This window comes from Balaenoptera ricei, chromosome 3 (genome assembly GCF_028023285.1).
Source record: "Balaenoptera ricei isolate mBalRic1 chromosome 3, mBalRic1.hap2, whole genome shotgun sequence".
NCBI classification, from domain to species: domain Eukaryota; kingdom Metazoa; phylum Chordata; class Mammalia; order Artiodactyla; family Balaenopteridae; genus Balaenoptera; species Balaenoptera ricei.
In genome coordinates, this window is record NC_082641.1 from 124,837,056 (window position 1) to 124,859,693 (window position 22,638).

At 38.4% G+C, this 22,638-nt stretch overlaps 1 protein-coding gene across 3 annotated transcripts in view; it reads right to left on the bottom strand.

The window, feature by feature from the left end:
- Nucleotides 1-22,638, bottom strand: part of JAKMIP2 (janus kinase and microtubule interacting protein 2) — a 63,280-nt gene that overhangs the window by 20,934 nt on the left and 19,708 nt on the right. For 2 of the 3 annotated variants that reach the window (XM_059919541.1, XM_059919540.1), the window contains exons 5-16: nt 22,224-22,370; nt 21,159-21,299; nt 19,043-19,099; nt 18,002-18,121; nt 16,930-17,058; nt 14,171-14,254; nt 13,424-13,486; nt 10,813-10,911; nt 9,547-9,645; nt 7,796-7,849; nt 6,439-6,504; nt 2,317-2,385 (exon numbers count right to left, since the gene is read on the bottom strand). In XM_059919541.1, coding sequence (XP_059775524.1) covers nt 2,317-2,385; nt 6,439-6,504; nt 7,796-7,849; nt 9,547-9,645; nt 10,813-10,911; nt 13,424-13,486; nt 14,171-14,254; nt 16,930-17,058; nt 18,002-18,121; nt 19,043-19,099; nt 21,159-21,299; nt 22,224-22,370 — 1,128 coding nt within the window. The remainder of the gene's footprint in view (nt 1-2,316; nt 2,386-6,438; nt 6,505-7,795; nt 7,850-9,546; nt 9,646-10,812; nt 10,912-13,423; nt 13,487-14,170; nt 14,255-16,929; nt 17,059-18,001; nt 18,122-19,042; nt 19,100-21,158; nt 21,300-22,223; nt 22,371-22,638) is intronic. The other variant, XM_059919542.1, reaches the window with a different exon arrangement.

Consider the following 22,638-nt stretch of genomic DNA (forward strand, 5'->3'; position numbering starts at 1 on the left):
ATGAAAAAGGTCTGGAGATGTATTGCACAGCAAGGCAAATGTACTTGACACTACCGAACAGTACACAAAAAAATTGTTAGGATGGCAAATTGCATGCTGTATGTTTTTTACCACAATTTAAAATAAATTTTATTTTAAAAAGAAAGAAAAAAAAAAAGACTGTGGAGGCAATTCCACCCACAGTGCCACTTAATGAGTGAGTGTCTGCTCTTGCTGCAAAGCCAGAGTGAGCTGGGAAACGTAAATCTGATGCTCCCTTGCTTGTCCTCAGTTTCTGTGTGTTTCTCATATTGCGAGCATCTTGCCATTTGCATCAAAAAATGTATCTTTGTATAGAACATAGCTCCAAGCACAAGTCAATTCTTTCTCTGTATGCTTAACAAGGAACAAGGACCTCTTATAACACTGAAGGTAAACTTGATTGCATCAACTTTTGAGAGAGGATATGTCTGCATGCGATTTCTTTTTTTTAGATTTATTTGTTTATTTATTTATTTATTTTTGGCTGTGTTGGGTCTTCGTTGCTGCGCGCGGGCTTTCTCTAGTTGCGGCGAGCGGGGGCTACTCTTCGCTGTGGTGCGCGGGCTTCTTATTGCGGTGGCTTCTCCTGTTGCGGAGCACGGGCTCTAGGCACGCGGGCTTCAGTAGTTGTGGCTTGTAGGTTCTAGAGCACAGGCTCAGGAGTTGTGGCGCATGGGCTTAGTTGCTCCGCGGCATGTGGGATCTTCCCGGACCAGGGCTCGAACCCGTGTCCCCTGCATTGGCAGGCAGATTCTTAACCAGTGCGCCACCAGGGAAGCCCCTGCATGCGATTTTGCTAGTGACTTTCCTAATTACCTTTGAGCTCCAGTGCCTAGAACGGTGTCTGTAACAAGCTGATTGCTTAATTAATATTTGTGCATTTAAAGAGTTCAAGGGTATTTTGAATATAAACAGTTCTTGTTATATGTTTTGATTTTACAGCTTAACCTGTTGGTAAAATGTTAAGTCCTGTGTAAAATATGAGCAAATGATTTGTAAGCTGTCACATGCTATATAAATTCAACTTGTTGTTCTTACTATAGGATTCCCTAACCTGATAGGAATCACTACCTGATTTTTAGTAATAATGATAACAGTAATGACAGTACTGTTATAAAAGTCTATGTATTGCTGTAAGTTAAAAATGACCAATTCCCAGGCTTGGGGATTTAAAAAAAAAAAAAGCTAATAGTGGCAAACTACACGCAACATAAAATTTATAATTGTAACCATTTTTAAGTAGTGTTAAGTATATTCACGGATAAGAAAGTTTCACAGAAAAAAGTTTCACAGAAACTTTCTTATCTTCAGTAATGTTAAGTATATTCACAGTGTTATGAGACCAATCTCCAGAACTCTTTTCATCTTGCAAAACTGAAACTCTGTACCTATTAAACAATAACTCCCCATTTCCTCCTCTTAGCTCCTGACAACCATCATTTTGCTTTCTGTTTCTATGAATATGACTACTGTAGGTACCCTATATTAGTAGAATCACACAGTATTTGTCTTTTTGTGACTGGCTTATTTCATTTAGCATAATGTCCTCAAAGTTCATCCATGTCATAGCATGTGTCATAATGTCCTTACTCTTTAAAGGCTGAATAATATTCTATAGATGGATATACCACATTTTGCTTATCCATTGACAGACACTTGGGTGGCTTCCATGTTTAAGCTATAGAGAATAATGCTGCTTTGAACACAGGTGTACAAATATCTCTTCAAGAGCCCGCTTTCAGTTATTTTGGGTGTATTCCCAGAAGTGGTGTTGCTGTATCATATGGTAATTCTATTTTGAATTTTTTGAGCAACCACTAACCATACGGTTTTCCATAGCAGCTGCACCATTTTACATTCCCACCAACATTGCACAGGGTTCCAGTTTCTCCACATCTTCATCATCACTTGTTATTTTCTGTTTTTTGTTGGGTTTTTTTTGATAGTAGCCATCTTAATGGGAGTGAGGTGGCTTGGGGATTTTTAATACCAAAGTTACACTCATCATTTCTGTAAAGTTGGTGGAAAAATTATTTAGCCTAAGAAAGAAAACACCTAACTGGATTTTCCTCAGCATTAGTTCTGGAAATACTACGAGATTACAACATGATATTTCTGGAGGCTACAACTTGAAATTGTGGGGTACTTCTTGGCATTCTGTTTCACAGTCTATACACAAAATAATGGCAAGGCTACAAACTTCCATCTGTGCCAGGTAAAACTGCTAGAAAACAGTTGTTTTCCATTTGTCCTGTCAATTTTTCTTTTGTTTTCTGACATCTCATTTTTACTCACCATGTCACTTTCCAATTCCATCATTTTCTGGTGCAGGGCAGCCTCTGCTCCCTCAATTTGCTGGATCCACTAAGGGGTAAACCAGACACAAGTGTTTGACATGATCGCTTGACATGGTGTAAATGGTGCTGCCTCCTGAGCTGCTTAGTCTCTTCCCCTTATATCTCAGGAAGCAGACTAAGAATTGGAGTGAAAACTTGGTACATTTTATCTCTTAGCTCAGAAACAAGTTTATAAATTTCCACTCATTCATTAATTCTTCATTCAACGAAAGGCTTCATTGATATCTACCATGTGTGAGGCAATGTGCTAGGTACTAGGGCTGTGATGGTGAATAAGACCAACACATGTTTTGCCCTCATTGGAGGACACCATGGGAGGCTTTCTTGGAAATGACAATTGCACTGGGTGTAAGGAATGAGTCAGAGATGACTAAGCAAAGGTGAGGGGCAAATTCCAAGCAGAAGGTATGTCTAATTCTCCATGATTGGAGGGAGCATGATGAAAGACAGAAGGCCAGGTGAGACTGGAGAAATGGCATTTTTTTCAGTGTATGACACTGATTACAGCTAAATGTTGAGGAATCATTTTTGTTGAGTGGAGACAAATTTTAAATCACACAGAAACTTATCTTTCCTAACACTTAGAATATATCATTCTGTTAGATGGTGTTGATATTAGCACAGATCAATACCCTGAATGAATTTAGACTTTGAATAATATAGTGTGAGCCTACCACATATATGGTTTCAGAGAATAAATTGTTATAATGGGTCTCCATCAAGTTAACCATCAGCTTATCCCTCAGGGAGGCAATTGGGCAAATAATTAAGTGTGTGGGTCCTAGAAGCCAACTACCTTGGGTCTAATCCCAATCCTAGCTTTTCATGGCTATGTGGCCTTGAAATGTTACCTGGTCTCTCTAAGCCTCAACTTTCTTATCTGTGAAATGGGATTAATAATAATGTGAAGATTAAAGGGTGTAATTAACCTAAGGACCTACTGACAGTGTACTGCACGTACTAGGTAACCAATACGTTCTAGTTTTTGGTTAACATTCATTTTTGTACTTCCACACTGTTAGAAATTTGCCTCACTACCAACTATTTCTTCTTAGTTTGTTTGTGATAAATTATGTGGTGTACTGAGCATTTTTCTATATACTAAAGCCTTGGTATTCACAAGGGGCCACCATATCCAACAGCCCCTTGGCTGTAAGGAACATGGGGAAAGAAAAAAGGCCGTGGAGACTGGAGAGGTGCTAATCTCTCAGCTCTTGTACATACACATGGCTTCCCTCATGAAACAAATTTCAGTCCAAAGTCATGGGTTTCTTGTAAACAGCCTCATATTGCAGTTGTGTACCATCAAGCTTTATTAAAATGCTTCCTCTTGCTTGCTGCCCATTTACCATTGAGAAACAAATTCTCTTGTGTACCATGTTTGTTTTTTTTAATATTTATTTATTTGGTTGCGCTGGGTCTTAGTTGCAGCAGGCGGGCTTCTTACTTGTGGCTTGTGGGCTCCTTAGTTGCGGCATGCATGTGGGATCTAATTCCCTGACCAGGGATCGAACCCTGGCCCCCTGCATTGGGAATGCGGAGTCTTAACCACTGTGCCAGCAGAGAAATCCCACACTATGTTTTTAAGAGAACCGTGAAGTGAAGTAGTCCGGTCATGGGCTTTAGCTATAGATTTGTATGTTGGCTCTCGACCCTGACTACATGGATGATGCAGGGTGAGGAATGAAGAGCCCAGGCCACAGTTTTCTCACAGATAAAATGAAAATAGTGGATGAATATAGGGTGGTTGTGAGGAGCAATGAGATGATGCACAGACAGTATTTAGCATAGTCCCTGGCCCATAACATGTCCTCACATAAGGTCACTGCTCTTATTATTTTTAATACGAAGTCACAATAGGATTTCCTTGTTGGAAACTTGGCTAGGCTCAACCTCTGGCTAAAGGTCACACTCTCAGATGGTAGAGAGATAATTCAAACGCGTGGTCTCAGGAAGTTCAAGGTGATATTTACAATTACGTGGAGGTAGAAATGTTTATCTGTGAATCCCAAACATGGGGGGGGGTTACTTTAGCTTATGAATTGCAAAGATTTGCACAAAAGGCAATTGCACAGACCATGAGTGTTTTAAGGACAAGCTTGTGTCTTATTCAGCTGGTTCCTCACTTTCAATCACAGTGCTAAGCGCGTAGGCATCATCCCTTGATTGTTTAATCCGAACCCCTCACACCTGTTTTGCAAAGGAGGTAAGTGGACGCACGAACTAATACGTCAAAGCTTTACTAGAACAGCTCCTACGTGCTATACGGTACTTTCTGCTTTTAGTAGGAAGCTTGAGGGAAAGCTTGCAATAAAGAATCACAGCCTTTCATGACTCCAACTGGATGAGATGCTCTGGTGTGAAAAACTAGGAAAACAAAGAGTGAAAAACAGATTCCAGAGTTGCCCTCATGGAGTGTAGAGTCTAGTAAACTACAGAAAAAAAAAAAAAGCGTGGTTGTATTACAGTTGCTAAAAGCCATGGTAGCAGAAGCACAGGTCACTGTGGGAACACAGAGTGAGAAGACCTAACTGGGCTTGGGTGAATAGGAAGGCTTCCCCATTATGGGAGGGTCTAATGATTAAGATTTAGCCAGACAAGGGTAGAAAGGGAAGAAAAGAAAATCTAGACAAAAGGAACAGTGTAAAGGACCAAGAGATGAAAATATGTAGAGGTAGATAGAGACAGAGACAGAGACAGAGAGAGAGAGAGAAAGAGCGCCGGAGAGAGAAGAGAGGAGAGAGGAGAGAGGAGACTGGAGCCCCAAAAGGATTTGTGCATGGCTGGACCTTGGTTGGTGACCAAGGAAGGAAGTGGGGTGCTGGAGAAATAGGTAAGGGCCAGCTCCCAAGGGGCCCTCTTGCCAAATTCTGGATTCTAGACCTATGTTAGGGACAATGTGGTGCTATTAATTTGATGGCAAGAGGAAAGGGAAAGTGATAAGGTCTGTTATTAAATTGTGAAGGGAGGAAGTTTTTAAAAGAGCAAATCCCAGATATTTCACATGAAATACTTCAGTATGTGTCCCTAACACTTAAGGTCTTTAAAAAAAAAACATAACCACAAGCCCATTTCCACACTTTGCAAAATTAACATTAATTCCTTTTGTCCTCTGATACCTGGTCCATATTAAAATATCCCCAGTTGTCAGCAAAATGTCCTTTGTTTCACACTTGGTTTGCTTGAATCAGGATGCAAAAAAGGACCATTTCAATATTTCTTAAGTAACTTTTTATTTTATAGCAATTCTTCCCTCTCCCTCTGCCATTTTTTTTAAATGTCATTGTTTTGTTTGAGTAACTTAACTGGGTCATTTGACCAGTAGAATTCCCTCATTTCAGACCGGAACAAGGTGAATGCTTGCTCATGGTTTCATTTAATTTACAACATGCTTTTTTATGCATTTAGAAATTAAGAAAGCATCTCAAGGAACTTATAGTACATAAGTTCTTACTTTATCCAGCCATGTACACATGACTGTCAACTATGTGCCGATTCTCAAGGTGCCGTGAATACGGCCAGTTACCAGGTTTCTTCACTTGGCTCATTCCTTTTTTCCCTCTCTTGCATTTACCAGGTTTAGCCACAAGGGGGTGAGAGAACGCTCAGTGTTGCTCTTCTGACAGTCCCCAGGTTGGGCTTTCTAAATGAAGGTGCAGGAAGCCACCACCAAGTTACAGAATCAGTTGGAATAACTGGTATGTACACACCCAAGGAAAAGCCCACAGAAAGAGCCATGCTCCAATTTACCACTTAACAAAACCCTTCTTTATTGGTTTCCTAGCTTGGTAAGGATGGCTTAAGTAATGTAATCCAGGTTTTGCATTTTTACAGAATTATATTTTTAAGAGACTTCAAAGCAAGAATTATCCACCCACCCTAAATCAGTGTGTAGACTCTTCTTTTGTGTGTTCTCATTCTACCTGGGTTATATCACCCTGAAGAATAAAATATTTATTAGGTATTCAATAATGCAAAATCATGTGCAAAGAGGTTGTCCTTCAACCCCAAGTGTTAAGCCAGACACTGAGATGATTTGAATGTTAGTATGATTTATTACCTTTTCTGCCAGGGACAGCACAGTGCTGGCCTGAATTATAGCCACTTGCTCTTCATTTCTTAAATTCTGTGGCGGGGGTTGGAGAGGTGGGGAGAAAGAAAATAAGCTGAAAACACATTTTGACATTTACACTATCAGAAGATACTGCCTAACTTGCCTGCCACATACGCATGCATGGAACATTCACAAACGGCCTATTCTATTTAGTAATAATTCTTAACAAAGAGTTCATTCAAAACCTGTAAAAAGAACCTTAAATGTGGTGTTTTTATATCTCTAGTGCTGACTTGATTTTATGTTTCACTGTAAGCATACTGCATTAATAGTCATAAGAAAAGCAGAAACCAAAATGAAATAAAGATGGTGGGAAGCAGCCACACAGCATAGGGAGATCAGCTCGGTGCTTTGTGACCACCTAGAGGGGTGGGATAGGGAGGGTGGGAGGGAGACGCAAGAGGGAGGAGATGTGGGGATATATGTATACGTGTAGCTGATTCACTCTGTTATACAGCAGAAACTAACACAACGTTGTAAAGCAATTATACTCCAATAAAGATATTAAAAAAATGAAATAAAGAGTAATCTCTTCAGAGCAGTTTGATGTGATTTAATTGATTTTGTTCTCTCCTTTGGTAATTTTTCAAGGGAAAAAAATAGTGTGACTACTTCAACCTACCTACATCATTCATCTAGTATCTTCAGTGAATGGTCCTCCCACTGAATTAATATGCCTTGACCCTGTCTGGAAGGTGTTTTTAGAAAGAAAAGGGATTATAGCTTCCTAGTGCATTTTTATGGGGCTGCCACCAACCCTACTATTTAGCAGCATTTGCAACTGCATGACTGATTAATTTCACCCCCATATGCCTCCCAGCAACAGTCAGAAGGTAATTAGCTTTAATCACCGCAGACTCCCTTGGCATTCAAACCTGAAACCTGCGCATGAAAAGCACCTTACCAGTTCCCACTTCTGCCACTACCTTCCAGAGATCCTTACAATCCCTTAGCTGAGTGGTTTGATAGATTTGTTGATACTTTTCCAGAAGCCGCGTGCTTAAGTGAACCTGCTGTCTCACTTGCTATTATTTTTTTGTTTTTTTCTATTTATTTAATTGAAGTATAGTTGATTTACAATGTTGTGTTAGTTTCAGGTGTACAGCACAGTGATTTAGTTACACACATATATATATGTGTATAATTACATTTTCAGATTCTTTTCCCTTATAGGTTATTACAAAATACTGAGTATAGTTCCCTTCACTGGCTACTATTTTACACGTGATGCATTGGCAAGTATTTTTTGCTTCTCTTTAGGCAAATTCATATCTTTACTGCACTTAATCAATTCATTACTTACCCCGTTATCACCCAAGATATCAAGCTGCTTTATGAGATCAGGGATGTTCACATCCTGCAAAATCAAGGAGATTCATTCAAGTCGTGGCTTACCATTCTATCAGTGCCTGCCTGAACCTTGAGTTAGGACATTTTGAGACCTGCTCTTCCTGGGTTTGTTTTCAATCAGGCACAGCTGTTTTTACATTTCCACTTTGCTTTCTATAAGCTGTGTGAACCTGGGAAAACTACTTAACAGTGCATTTTCAGTTTCGCCAACTGCAAAATAAATACTTCCTTCATAGGCTGATTTGAGGATAAAGAGATTGTACATGAAAGCGTCTAGGATGTACTAAGGACTCGGGATTTGCTCAGTAACTTTTTTTCTTATGATTGTTGAAAATTGTTTCAACTGTGGTAGATTTCAAGCATTAAGAAAAGTAACAGGAAAGAAATTTAAATAACCAACCAATTTCATTCTAATTAATGGAATTCTGACCTGGTTGAGATTTTGACTGCCACATAGAAAACTACAGAGCAGTTCTATTTTTTAGGTGTTTAGCATTAATTCCATCCTATGGAAAACAGCTGATTTTTATTATAGTCCCTGAGTCAATTTGAAGCAGCTGAACTCCATTTAAAAGAGTTCCCTTGTATATAAACTACATGCACTGATTAGATTGTTTGTGATTTATCTAAAAACAAAACATCTAAGGAAAAGACAGAGTAAAGTGCTTCTCATTGAATTAGAGTTGAATCAAAAAATTGCTTTGGTTTACAAATTTTCACGCAGCCCAGGAAGGCCAGAAGTTTAAACAACATGAGAGTGATTTAAGACAGAAGTCAAAGAAGCACAATTTTCGACCTAATTTCCCCATTAGAAAGTACCACTTTCTCCTCTTACTCAGGTTCAGATAACAGTATAGCAGATCCCTACTGCCAGAAATACAAAAGTCTAGCTCAATCTCAGAGGTAGAGAGAAGGCAACTAAAGCAGGTATATTTGGCAGCTCAGAGTGGGAGCAGGAAGGGCCATGCAGAAGGTAAGGAGAGACCAGGAAGAGCGGGAGGCTTCCTAGCCTTACCTCTGGAATAGTCAGTCACTATGTGATTCTGTTACATTGAGGGACAATATATTTTCCAGGAGATGGAGCCACCTCCACTCGACCTTAATATTTAAAATGTATTCCAATATCACTAAAGACAAAATTATATTTTGTCTAAGTGAGCAACATGTTATAATCCCCAAGGCCTTCCAAAAGTGAAATCCTCCCTAAAACACCCACATCAAAAGAGATGGTGGGCAAGATGATTTCAAGGTTTCCTCTAACACTGAAATTCCAAGATGATGAATTCCATAGCAATTAGAACAGCACAACAAAGGGACTCAACAAATACCTTTTTTCCTGGCATCCTTGAAATATGTTTCTTAAAATATTGAATTTATTTAATATTTCCTCCAGATAATCAAGGGTAATTATCTTAATATTTTGATTCTGTATCACTCTTTATGTTACTCTGTTCTAAATAATCATGGCTTCCTATTTTTTTGTTTTTGTTTTTTTTTGCTGTTACCATTCATACATCTGTCACACATTTATTTTGTATACGTTCTGTCGATTTTCCCATAGATGTGACTATTATCAGTTCCTACATAGTTTGTATCAAAATGACATCCAGTGACCAAAAGACAAAACAGTCACAAACAACCTCCCCTTTTCCAATTCCCAGTTTTTCTACTGTCTACAACATACACAAGGAAACATCTGCCTACCTTGACACCTTCTTTCATACAGTAGATCTGTAGAGCACTCACACCATCTGAGAATGGGTGAATTTGCAGATTAAATGGAGGGGATCGTCTCTCTCTTTCCTTGAAATACAGTGAAGAATATTTGGGAATTAAAAAAAAAAGCAACAACTGATTAATCACTAAACCAGTTGTCTGTGGCCTCTATGCTATTTCAGCAGCTTATCAATATGCCATTTGGCAAAAAAAAAAATCGAACTCAAGATCTTCATGCTTGAATTTAATGGAAAAGAACTGATAAGTCAACTAAGAGATGTGGGAGAAGAATTTAACATGGTGTCATACAGTTTTGCAAATTTTTTGATCAAGGGAATGTGGGAAGGGGAGTTCCATTTTAAACTACATGAATATTTACAGCTTTCAGGTATCACAAAGAATGTTCTTCTGACCATGAAGTTTTATGGCAGCACATGGTCTTTTGCATATTCAATCCACTCAAGCTTTATTAGTAAGATTTGTGGGCTACCAAAGATGACTTAACTCTTCTTCACTGAAGCATACCAACTGCTAACTTTATCCAAACCTAATGTAAAATAACCTCAAGAAGAAATTGCTGGCAAAATAACAAAGAAATCAAATGGGAAATTTTCTTATCCTTTACATATCAGCACACATTCAACCAGACCCTAAGCCAGATTCTGCATGATACAGTCAACATTTGATTTGATTGATATGTTTTACTTAAAAACAAAGACTCTGAAACTTGGTCAAGTTAACCAAAGTATTTCCTAAAACAAATTACCTTGCTTCTTAGCCTTTTGCAGAATGCATTACAGAATAAAAAGTTTACTTACAAATTCAAGGGTCTACAAATAAAATATTTTTGTATATAGTACATTTTAAACTATAATTCTTGAAGTAATATTTTCTGGAGTCAGAATTCAATGAAGGATGGAAATGATTATTTAAAAGCAATGAAATATTGATAAAGTTTGAAATATATTATTCAAATTATTTAAAAATTATTCATTAGCCTTGTTCATAAAGGCAACAGTGTTGTAAAGTATAGTATCTGAGCAGACAATTTTGAGTTGCATCAGTGCTTCACCACGTACTAGTCACAGGACTTGGGCAAGTTATTTAACCTCAGTTGCCTCATCTATCAAATCTTGGTTGTGGCTGTGAGGTCCAATGAGAGTATGTATCTGAAATGCTTAAGTTAGCACCTCACACAAAGAATGGGTTCAGTGCATGTTAATATTTTTATTATCATTATCATCATTTCCTTACTTCTAGCTCTAGATTTCGAAACTCCAGCAGCTCATTCTGGTCTCTGGCATCCTGCAGTTCCTGTTGGAGCCGGTGATTTTCTGCCTCTTGTTTTTCTATCTGATAAAGTAAATCCTCAAGTTAGGTGGACATTGCGAAAAGCATCTACAACTTTGCAAAGCAAGCATGGACAGCATTCATTTACACAGTGAATAAATTGTCTAGAACATGAAAAAAGTCCCAAGTAGATGTGAATAAAATAAATCTTTAGTTTTCCCTCTAGTTATCCTTTGGTTGAGTATTTCCGGTCATAGAGGAAAATACTGGAGGATGCCTCCATTCATTGAGATAAAGTCTAGGGACGCTATGAATAGTGAATCTGTCCCTTATTGTCTGGGACAGTGTCCAAGAACTAGATTTAATGGTGCAAATAATGGAGACTGACACCTCTTATTTCTGGAGTTACAAGTTGTTGAAGAAATATTTTTTTAAAACAGCTCTGATCCTACACAAACATTTGTTGAATTCCAGTTACCTGCAAAATAAAGCCGAAGTCCTCAATGGAATTCAAAAACCTTAATAATCTGCTCACCAGATTTAGGTGTTATCACTGTCATGGCTACACACACACACACACACACACACACACACTCACATGTGATCACACACACTTGAATCTAGAAACCCAGATCTACCCTATGTTCTGGTTACTCCAGGAGCTCTGTCTGTGCTCACCTCTGCCTGAAAAGGGCTCCCCAATTCCCTTTTCTACATGAGGAAATCCTATACTTCCTTGACGTCTCCTAACATAAGAGCCTTCCCCTGGCTCCTCAATCCAAAGTGACAACTCTCCCTTCTGTTTTCCCATAGGGCTTTCCTGTAGGACATCTAGCGTAACCTGATGAAGCATGGAATTAAGTTAGTTGTGTACAAACCTGCCTTGCCCTGTACACAGTGCCCGTGTCCACAAGGGATCAGAACATTTTCATGATCTGCAATAGGTTTGGGGCTGCCTTCGATATTAGCTGTGTGGGTGGGCCTTCTGTACAGTAGCTATTTAAAATCTTGAATTTAGAAAAAAAAAATCAGGGGCTTTTTAATGTAGGTTGAATCTTACTTTCTCAAGGATAAACACTTGAAGTAGAATGTTTAGCTTTATTGTCACTTTGGTTTTCTTTTACTCTTAGAAGCCTGAGCTCAAAAAATTCCCCTTTTAGCCCAAAGAAATCCAGACCAAAGAAAATCAGAAAGAAAACATAATGGGAGTTATTTTTTTAGATGATAAATAAGTGTAATAACACTTATTACTGGGCATCTCGGAGACTACTAAAATCTTCTTTTTCTCATGGCCTCCTGATATAGAAAAATTATAGAAAAATAAAGATGGGGGAAAGTGAGATACTATGTAACATTAATTTATGTAGCCAACTCAAGTTTTTTCCACTAGATTTTTGTGGTCTAGTAAACTTTTGAAAGTTTTCAGAAGTTGACTATTTCCTAGAATCTTGGATTGACATCAGAGATGGGATATTTGGGGAGATTCCTGGATCTGGTGGTTAGCACTAGCCATCATATTAGTGGTTCACAGGTGGCTACAATTCATAGACCAGGGCTAATGTCCATAAAGTTTCTTTATAGGGACCTGTAACCTTTCTCAGAGTACCAGTCCTCGATCCTGGAATACCCACCCCCCTTCTATACATCAGCTCTGTCTCTCTCATCATGTAGAAAGTGAGACAGGACCAGAGGGAGGGGAGGACAAGCATCTTCTTTACCTTTTCATGCTTACCAGGGTGTTGCGGTTAACTTTTATTACTTGTCAAGGCTAGTGAATATTGGTAGAAACAATCCTAAAATAATTTCTATATAACTCTACGTCACCCTACAGAATTATTTCCCTTTTTCAAATGGGCTTTCAAATTCTCTTTCTGTCAAGAATAATATGAGATTATTTTGTAATCGTTTCACATCATGAAAGGGAAATACCAAAGGAAAAGCCACGTTTGAACTTAAAATGATCTCTGTTGTATTTCACTGCCCTTAATCAAAAGTCTATGTTCAGCTAACCCAAATTAATTCTATCTACTGGGCCAAAACCATGCCTTTGCATCTTGATTTGTTCCAACCTCCTGGAAATGCTCTTTTGTGCTCTGGATGCATCTTTTGAAATGTTCTTTCATAAAAATTAAACAAACAAGCAGCCAACATTAGCAAAAAATTAACAGTAAGAACACAGTCTATGCTGGGTTGCAGCATGTCCTTGCACAAAATAACAAGTCCTATTCACAGGGTGCTCTTGTAGATGGACAACCACATAGGATGTGTGCATGTGTGGGTGTGTATATATATACGTACAGTATATATATATGGGTAACAAATCAATAGGTTTCAGGGATCACGTCCTTTCAAGTCGGCACAACGCCCAGCGCAGAGCCATGCACACCACGTGCCACTCAACTGATGGTGATGGCAGTGACAGAGATACAGTTGGGCACTCAGCAGAGGGGAGCACAGCATCAGAAAAGCCTCCCCGTCCCCTAGCCCCTGTGCCACTCCTGAGAGGACCCCCTGCTGCTCCTGGATCTCTCATCATTCTCTCCTCTGCCCCACTAGGGTGTTGCGCCCCACATACCTTTTCTAAAAGCTCCTGGTTTCTCTTAATGAAAAGTTGTTTATCTTCTACCCAGTGTGAATCCTGTTTGACAAAGAATATCGCGCAGTCAGCATTTCAGAGTGGCATGAAAGAGCATGTGTCGTCAAACCACTTTGCCAGAGCTGTCTCCTCTCCACCCGGATTGTTTGCCTGCCAACGACTGGTAAATGACACCCACCCCGGCCTGCTCCTTATTCCAAGACACTGGGGCCAAAGTTGCCAGGAAAATTTAACCCCCTTTTTATTGTCACTCACTATCCCTATCTTTTTAAGTCTGAATAATCCAGGACCAGCCTTCTGGGGACTCAGAAGTGACCACACAGGCAAAAAGTGAAAAGGGTCAGAATGCACACAGGCTAGATACATATGGATGGAAAACATTAAAATGCAGAACCATAAATGTAGCATAGAGGCAAAGAATGCAGCTTGAGGGGGTGGGTCTTGGTCTTAGCAGCTCATGACCGCTCTAGGCTATGTGTACAGGGCTCCTCTTCCTCTGGCATTCTCTCTCTTGCCCAGCCTCATTCACTGTTGTAGCTGGGTTCACACTCTGGCCAACAAAACACCAGGGACAGAAACAGAGAGTTGAACATTCTGACACAGTTTGAGAAAGGTCACTGTGGAGAGCCAAGCCGTGTCCTGGATGGGCCCATGCACAGCGTGATCTAGAGGAGGGTCAGACTGAATTGTCTGCATCTGCGGAAGTGGGAGCCACCAAATGCCTACCTGCCCTTTCTGAGCCAGAGTCGCTTCCAGATCTTCAATTTTGGCTTTATACCTTAGCACCTCTGCCTGGAGTTGCTCTTGAGCCTAGTGAAATCAAAATTCCAGAACTCGGTAAGTGAAATGGCAACACAACATTTTTCTTCCCCTCATGTTCCTTGATTAGAACTCAACAAGCGAGGGAAAAAAAAAAAAAAAAAAGAATATTCTATCACCAAAGAATCTTTTCAATCTATTTTTACAACCTAAATTCTCTGTGTACAACTTTCAGTGGCTCCCTTTACCATCAGGTTAAAATTCAAACTGTTTAGCTTGGGATTCGAGAACTTCTCTTATGTTTCCAATCTTTTCCCACCACTATCAACACAGGGTCCATCCCTTACCTGCTGGTGATCTCCTTGTTTCCTAAATATGCCTTGTACCTCTCCGCTTCTCTCTTTATTTGAACGACTTCCCCTTCTGGAAAGCCTTCTCCCATTTTGCCTCCCCAAAAATCCTTCCGTTCTTTCAAAGCCAACTTTGTGCCCTATATTTAAATCTAAATACAAATCTATGTATGTATGTATGTATATATGTATCTATCATGTGTTTTGTGTGTGTGTGTGTGTGTGTGCACATGTGTGCACATCAGCAGTTTGGGACACTGATTTGTATGGAACAACCTTATTTCATTTGGTCTAGTAATTTTTTAGATTCACTTGTATTCTCTCTTAATATGATCCTACTTTTTGTGAAAAATAGCTTTTTTTGTTTTCTGGTCATACACGTATTTTTTTCCTTGTCTTATGATCTGGATAGGTTCAACAAAGTTGAACAAAATCAGCGATGGTAAGTATTCTTTTCTTATTATTCACCGTGAGGAGAATATTTCTTTGGACTGTTAAAGGTTATATTTACCTTTATCAGGTTAAAAAATTCCAAGCTTTGTTTGCCAAGAATTAATTTAACTTTGTTGGCACAGTGGTTAAGAATCCACCTGCCAATGCAGGCGACACGAGTTTGATCCCTGGTCTGGGAAGATCCCACATGCCTCGGAGCAACTAAGCCTGTGTGCTGCAACTACTGAAGCCCGTGTGCCTGGAGCCCGTGCTCTGCAACTAGAAGCCACCACAATGAGAAGCCCATGAACCACAACGAAGACCCAACGCAGCCGAAAATAAATTAAAAAAAAAAAAAAAAAAAGAATTATTTTAACTTTGAATGGGTGTTGAGTATAACCTATTTTTCTTCCTTGTCTTGAAATGATTAGGTCTTCTGTTTTCACTGATACTTTTTCATCTATACTATTTTTGCATTTCTACTTTCTTTGAATTTACTCTACTACTCTTTTCCCAACATCTTGATTTGTTTTAGACTATTTTGCTCAGAATAGTAAGTTGTCTTACTTTAATGGCCATAAACAATGCTAAACCTGTATTTTGATGGGAGAGTGAGACTAGAGAAAGAAAACTGGGTTCTATGTCGTCACCTCTCCAAAAAACCAGGCATATGCTATTATTTCAGTTGACCAATCCTATGCTGGTAAGAATGGGTAGTAAATACTGATAAAGGAATCCACAACTCTTACAGTATTAGGGCACAGACATGAAAGCACACACACACACATCCCTTCCTAATGATTGCTTACCTGTCTATTCCAAATCACGGTGGGTTTTCTTTAATGTTTACTCTCTTATGTATGTGTATGTGCATGTATGTATGTATGCTACCATTTAAAAATATAGCTATAATATCTATCCTTTCCCACTAACCAACTAACAGTAGTTCCTACAACACTCCTCAGTACATTGTAGACCTTCTAATTAGGAAGTAGGATAAAATCACTGGATGGTCACACTCTTTCTTGCCCCAGGTAAACTAACCTACGAGGCAGTTATGGCATGGTGGTTATGACTGAACTCAGAAGGATGAGGTTCATATCCTAGCTTTCATCTAAGCTACATACCCTGGTTTTAACCTAACTAAGCTACATTTAACTTCTACTAAGCTACTATTTCCTCTCCTGTAAAAGGGAGTTAATAATAGCATCTAACTCATAGAGTTGTTTTAGGATTACACGAGATAATGCATATAAAGTACTCAGTACAATGCTTGAAGCACAGCAACGACTCAATAAATGTCAAGTATTAGTACTGTATGTGGTTTTTTTTAAAAAACAGACTTATGAGAGGCAGTTGCAACATAATGGAAAAAACAACTGACCCAGTATGATATGACTTGGAATCCCAGTTTTGCATTTATTAGCTGTGTGATCTTGGGCAATTCAATTAACCTCTCTGAGCCTCAAATTCCTCTTTTATATAATACCCACCTTAGGGGGCTGGCACAAGGGTTAAGTGAAATACTGTTAGTGACAATTCTCAGCAAGCTGTCAATGTAATACTGTGCACTTATTAACTAAGAAAAAGAACTGGCTAACCATTGCTTTTGAAAGATAAAAATTTTTTTTTTTAAAAAGCAAGAAACTAAAAAACATGGATTATCAAAATTCAACATTGTTTAGCTTTGAAAATACAAGTTTTCAAATAGCAAAAATAAGACTATGTACTCAAGTATCTTTAAAGGAACAAAAGCATCGATCTAAGCTGGTTCTAATGTCTCTAGATCCAAGGTTTGTTGACATAAAAGATAAAGCAGTTCAAAACTGCAGTGGAGAGAAGGGTACAGAGAAAGCTACCCTATTGGTACTTTTATGTCTGCAATACTTTTATGCTGTGACTGTCGCAAGCCTATTCAGGGAACTCTCCCAGATGTACACTAACCTTGGCTTCTCTTTCAGCATCAATGATGCCTCCAGTCTGCTCCTGCAAGAGGGCATAGGCTCTTTGGAGAGCCTGGTACTCTTTTGTTAATTGTCGGAATCGTAGCTCAGATTCTTCAGCTGCTAGACTCTTGAGGTTAAAAAAAAATGTCAAAAAATAATTATGTTATGTTCAGGTCCTGTGTTCAATGTGAAATATTAGCATTTGTCCATTTTTTAAAGAGAAATGAAGGTTTGTATGATATTGGATTCTATGTGATTTTATTCTTAATTTTAAAGTATGTGTATGGGCACAAATATTATGACACTTTCTAGATGCGCATTTCAGAAATATTTAAGTATTCATTAATAAGAGAAGCATTTGCTTATTTATACATTTCTGATTATTACCCATTTGGGCTTGGATTACAGACAATTTTGGATCCAAATGAGAAAAACGTACACCCAGATTTTGGATCCAAATTTGAGGAGATGATAATCAGAGTTTTAGTTTCAGTTCCTTTCAATACATTCATATCTAACAACTTCTTCCCCAGATAAATTATAAAAACATAGTTTTACAGCATTAGGTCCCAAACTTCAGAGCATAATACAATCACCAAGGAGTTCTGTGAAAAATGCAGATTTGGGGGTTCCACCCTCAAGATCCTGAGTCAGGAGTTGTGTGGTCCAGGAACTTTCATGGTAATCGAACCCCCTAGATAGTTCAGATGAAGGTGGCCGACAAAGAAACTTTGCTAAACACTGTCTTAGACTTATTTAAAAGCCGTTCCTCTAAGCTTCTCCTTTGGTTCACGCCTTCTCTGGATGAAGAATCTGGGAGAATAATTTTATTTTGAAATAAGTCTTCAAGTTACAGAGCTGAACTTCAGAGAAGTTTCTACAAGGGCTACATAACATAGGTGAAGCTATTTCTAAGAGGTAACAAAGTCAAGCACAGTCTCAATATTGGTCACTATTATGAGATTATGCACTGTTCATAAAGCAGATAAAAAGTGAAATGTTTTTTCTCCCCCTTCAACGAAAGATGTGGTGACAATATCACAAAAGATGAGAGAAGTGAAAAAGCTTACTTCATCCAAGTCATCGTCAGGAGTAGCTGGCGTTCGGTCTGTTCTAAATGAGGCCATGGATGATGTTTCTGAATCCATGGAGTCCTCATCGTAGCCAATAAATGGGTCCAAAACAGGCCTCTAATGGAGGGACAGTACATATTTACCAACAAAACTAACAGTGGGGAAAGTCAACATATTATTAAAGCACTGTCAACTGGCAAACATGCAAATGAACAGAGAAGACATGGATCCTTTAATGCTTCTTTGATGAAATAAACATATTAGGCATGAACACAATAATTCCAATAAATGTTTGTCCTATGTTATTTCACTTCTGATATTTCGGAGGAAGATTCATTAATATTTGGCTCCCTTCATAAAAACACTGTATCCTCTTTTATGTTACATTTTATACCATGATGATTTTATGTCATTTTCTCTGTCCAGTATTTAAAATATAATCAAGGAATTCTGAAAGTCCAGGCATCTATGGGAAGGGGATTATCAACTCATATCATCTAATTCTACATCCAAATCAAATGATGCAACTGTTAAAAGCAAAAATCAAACACATTGACAAATTAAATAACAAAACTTTGTGGATTGTAAGAGGCTATACAGATATTCGTGGATTGAGAGTATCATTATCAATAATATTGCCCAAGTGAATAATGAAAATATATTAATCAGTTATAGGATGGGTATCGGATGCTAATATTATTCAGGGGAGATATCAAATCATAAGTATCTCTTGCATGTTCTTGGAGTGTGACTCTCCAGCTTGTCAGATAACCCTTTCTGTGTCAAACCTAGTGGCTTCTTCACTAAGAGGAACTCATATTAAAGCAAACCCTTTCAGGTTAAGATCCACAACGCAATCATTTTTGGACTTCTGAGAACTGTCAAGAGAAGAGGTTTTCTTCTGGCAGATAAACCCCAGGGTTTGCTGCAATTCAGGAACATCTGATTTATCGCATCTTTGCAGGAAGATTCCTTGGCAAGCCTCACTTCTCTGGCTCTGTGTGTGGCAAAAGCCTGATAACCTAGTTTCCTCATTACCTTAATTGGCTTGGAACTTCTTCTATGCTTTCTCCTACGAATGAGCTTTTCCCGGTCCTGGAAAATAGATTAACGACTTTTCAGATCTTGAGTTGGTACATATTTCCCCGTAGGGTTTTTTTTTTTTCCCCCAAAGACAGAGTTGTTTTTCCCCTGAGGCATTACATATTTCTATTTAAAATAAGATTATGTTTTATAAATTTTGGCAACTTTGGGTTTGATACTTAAGTATTTTCAAAGGAAGAATATTCTACAACTTTTCCTGATTATGTGGATCTGACAGCCTCACAGTCAGGAAGTACACTGTGTACACTGTGTTGCTAATCAGATTTCAAGTGTTTTACACTTGAAATCAAGAACAAAATAGTCATTCATGTTCTCCCAAAGCACAATTCTTCAATTTTCTCAGATCCCAAATTATTTTAAATTTAGGTGTTGAAAAAAATATTATTTTATTTTAAAGAATAAAACATTCTGTTCACTTAATCACTTGAAAAGCACAGAAAGCTATCTTTTGACTATGCTTGGATCCTTGTTCTCACCTGTAGCCTCTGAAAATGGGAAGAGGGTATCTGCTTGGTTGGAATCATCTAGTGTTTTCTTTTTTTGGAGGAGAGGGTGGTCCTTGTTAGTTCTGGGAAATTCAAAGAATATCTAGAAATAACGATCGATTTCTTAATTCATTCTTTTTGTGAAATGAGATATCCTGGGACTTAGGTGTTCACCTGCTAAATACTCCATATACTTACTGTACAAATTCAAAAGTGGATGGAGGGATTTCCCTAGTGGTCCAATGGTTAAGAATCCGCCTTACAATGCAGGGGACACGGGTTCGATCCATGGTCTGGGAGCTAAGATCCCACATGCTGCAGGGCAATCCTGCGTGCCACAACTACAGAGCCCACGAGCCACAACTACTGAGCTTGCGTGCTCTGGAGCCCGTGCACCACAACTAGAGAGAAGTCTACACGCTGCAATGACAATCCCGTGTGCCGCAACTAAGACCCGACGCAGCCAAATAAATAAATAAATAAATAAATATTTTTTTAAAAAGTGGATGGAATAAGTGATACTTATGTCTCCTTGAAAGTCTGGTAGACATGCCTCAAAATCTCAAAATTCTGTAAGAAACTTTTAGCTTAAACTCAGGATACTCAAAGCCAGCAAATTCCTGGACTAGTGAATCTGTGAGATTTATGAGTTATTAAGGATGTGGAAGTGAAGTGAGGGGCATAGAGCTTTGAAGCGCATGTTTAACATAATCTGGTTAAGCCAGTGGTGTTAACTTTGTTGATTTTTCACCTTTATAAGTAAAGTAATTTGATCATGCAACCTTAATATATCCAAAACTTCTAAAATTTATACTTAGATGACCCTCCAAACGTAGCATATGCATTATAACATACACTCAACATGGAAAATTTTAAAAGGGTGAACCATAAATAATTATAAAGCAGAATTTATAATCTTTTCTTCCCTCAATGGCAGTAAATTATCTTGCTCACCCTACTCTGGAGACTACTGCCTGAAACTCCTCCATCACTAGTTCACCTCTGTGAGCCTTGGCTTGGTCCTGAAGTGAAGAGTGATCACAGACGTCATTCACAGAATAAAGACAGAGGCAAAGAGGAAAACCCAAACACATATACAGGTCTCAGCCCAAAGCTGTAGGTAACACAGGCCTCAGCCCGATGCAGATGGGAGTAACAACTGCTTTACCTGCTTCAGCAGGTACTGAAGTCACAGTCAGAAGATCTGGACTGGAATTTCAGCTGTTATGTCATTATGATACTGTTGTTCATTTGACAAATATTTATTAAACTACCACTATGTGCCAGACACTGAATCAGGTGTTGGGAAACAAGAGACCTATGGTCCTGTTATTGTAGGCAAAATATTTAATCTCTGAGCCTCAGAATCTTGATACTGGAAAGCAATTATAAGAGACATCACACAATCCACCTACTCACATTATAATGCATTTGGGAATTATTTTAATGTGCTTTGCAGCTATTATTTGTGTTACCAAAATTATTAAATGCTTCTAGTGTATGCTGATTTCTTGGCTACTTGTCCTTGGAAACAGCTTAGAGTTTATAGATTAATCAAGACCTACCCTTGTGAGCTCATCAATAATGTTCTGTTGCTCAATGACCTGAAGTTTTAGAAACTCTGTCTCTTGTTCTTCATTAGCTTGATCGAGGTCATTCAGAGATTTTAATTTCTTCAAGGGTGGATGAGATGTAATTTTTTCTCTCTGGGTTGAAAAAAAAAGAAAGTGTAGGCGGAGACTTTGAAAATCCCAAACTTTAGTGGTTAACATAAAATATCTGTAGCAACTTTATGAGGCTACAGCTAAATGTGAAAATCGCCCAGCTTCAATACACACACACACCAACTAACACCCTCAAGTACATTTTGTCTGCTATAATAGGTGGAAATCATTGGGAATGTCTGAAGATCTCTACAACTGGAAGGGAAGTCTGTGAAGGAGTACGGTAGCACGTCACCTCTATATATAATGCAAATGATGGCATCTATTCTCAGTTACTATGCAAGATCTTAGGAGATGTGGGGTACCCACTGTACGGTTCCACAAAGTGCACATTAGTGAAATTCTTGGAAGGAGGTTTCTTTTTTTTAAATTTTATTAATTTTTTAAAAAGTTTTAGTGACGTTTAGTTGATTTACAACGTTGTGTCAATTTCTGCTGTACAGCAAAGTGACTCAGTTTTATATATATATATATATATATATATATATATATATATATATATATATATATATTCTTTTTCATATTCTTTTCCATTCTGGAATATCACAGGATATTGAATATAGTTCCCTGTGCTATACAGTAGGACCTTGTTTATCCTGGAAGGAGGTTTCTGTGGCTGAGGAGCTAGGTTGAAACTCTGCTTCTCTATTTTGGAGCTTTTGGAGAGTGTACAGATTCCTGGAAGTGCTCCCATCGTTCGGCAAAATTTAGAAACCCCCCAAAATTCAGAGCCAGCAACCTTCTCTTAATTTCTTCCTTATGTGTTCCTTGCTTACATAAGGGAAAAATCTAAGCTTTCACAAATAGCATTGTATTTTAAAAATAAACTGGGAAATACCAGGAAGTCAGGTTAATAGAGTAATAAAAAGAAGGAAGCTGCAGTTTTGCAGAGTCTGTGGTACACACCATTTCTGAATTTTCCTTGGTAACGGCTTTTAGCTTCTCTTCCATGCGCTGCAAAGACACCACCAGTTCATCATTTCTCTTGGCGAGGCACTTGTTCCTTTCCAGAAGAGGTTTACATTGTTTTTCAGCTTCCCGCACGCGTTTTAACTGGGAAGACATAAGAGAATGTGTCCCTTGTGTTTAGAGGCTGAAAATAACTTCATTATACCAAGAGCCACCAAAAAGAATGTAAAATGTAAGGCACAGAGCATGATATTTTAAACACAAACATCCAAAAATGATGTAAAAAGTCCCTAATACTAATAAGAAAATGAACACACAAAAGGAAATGGGCAAAAGACAAAGGGCAAATCACACAGGATACCCAAAAGGCCAATAGATATTTGAAAGTTACTCCACCTCATTAGTAAGAAGG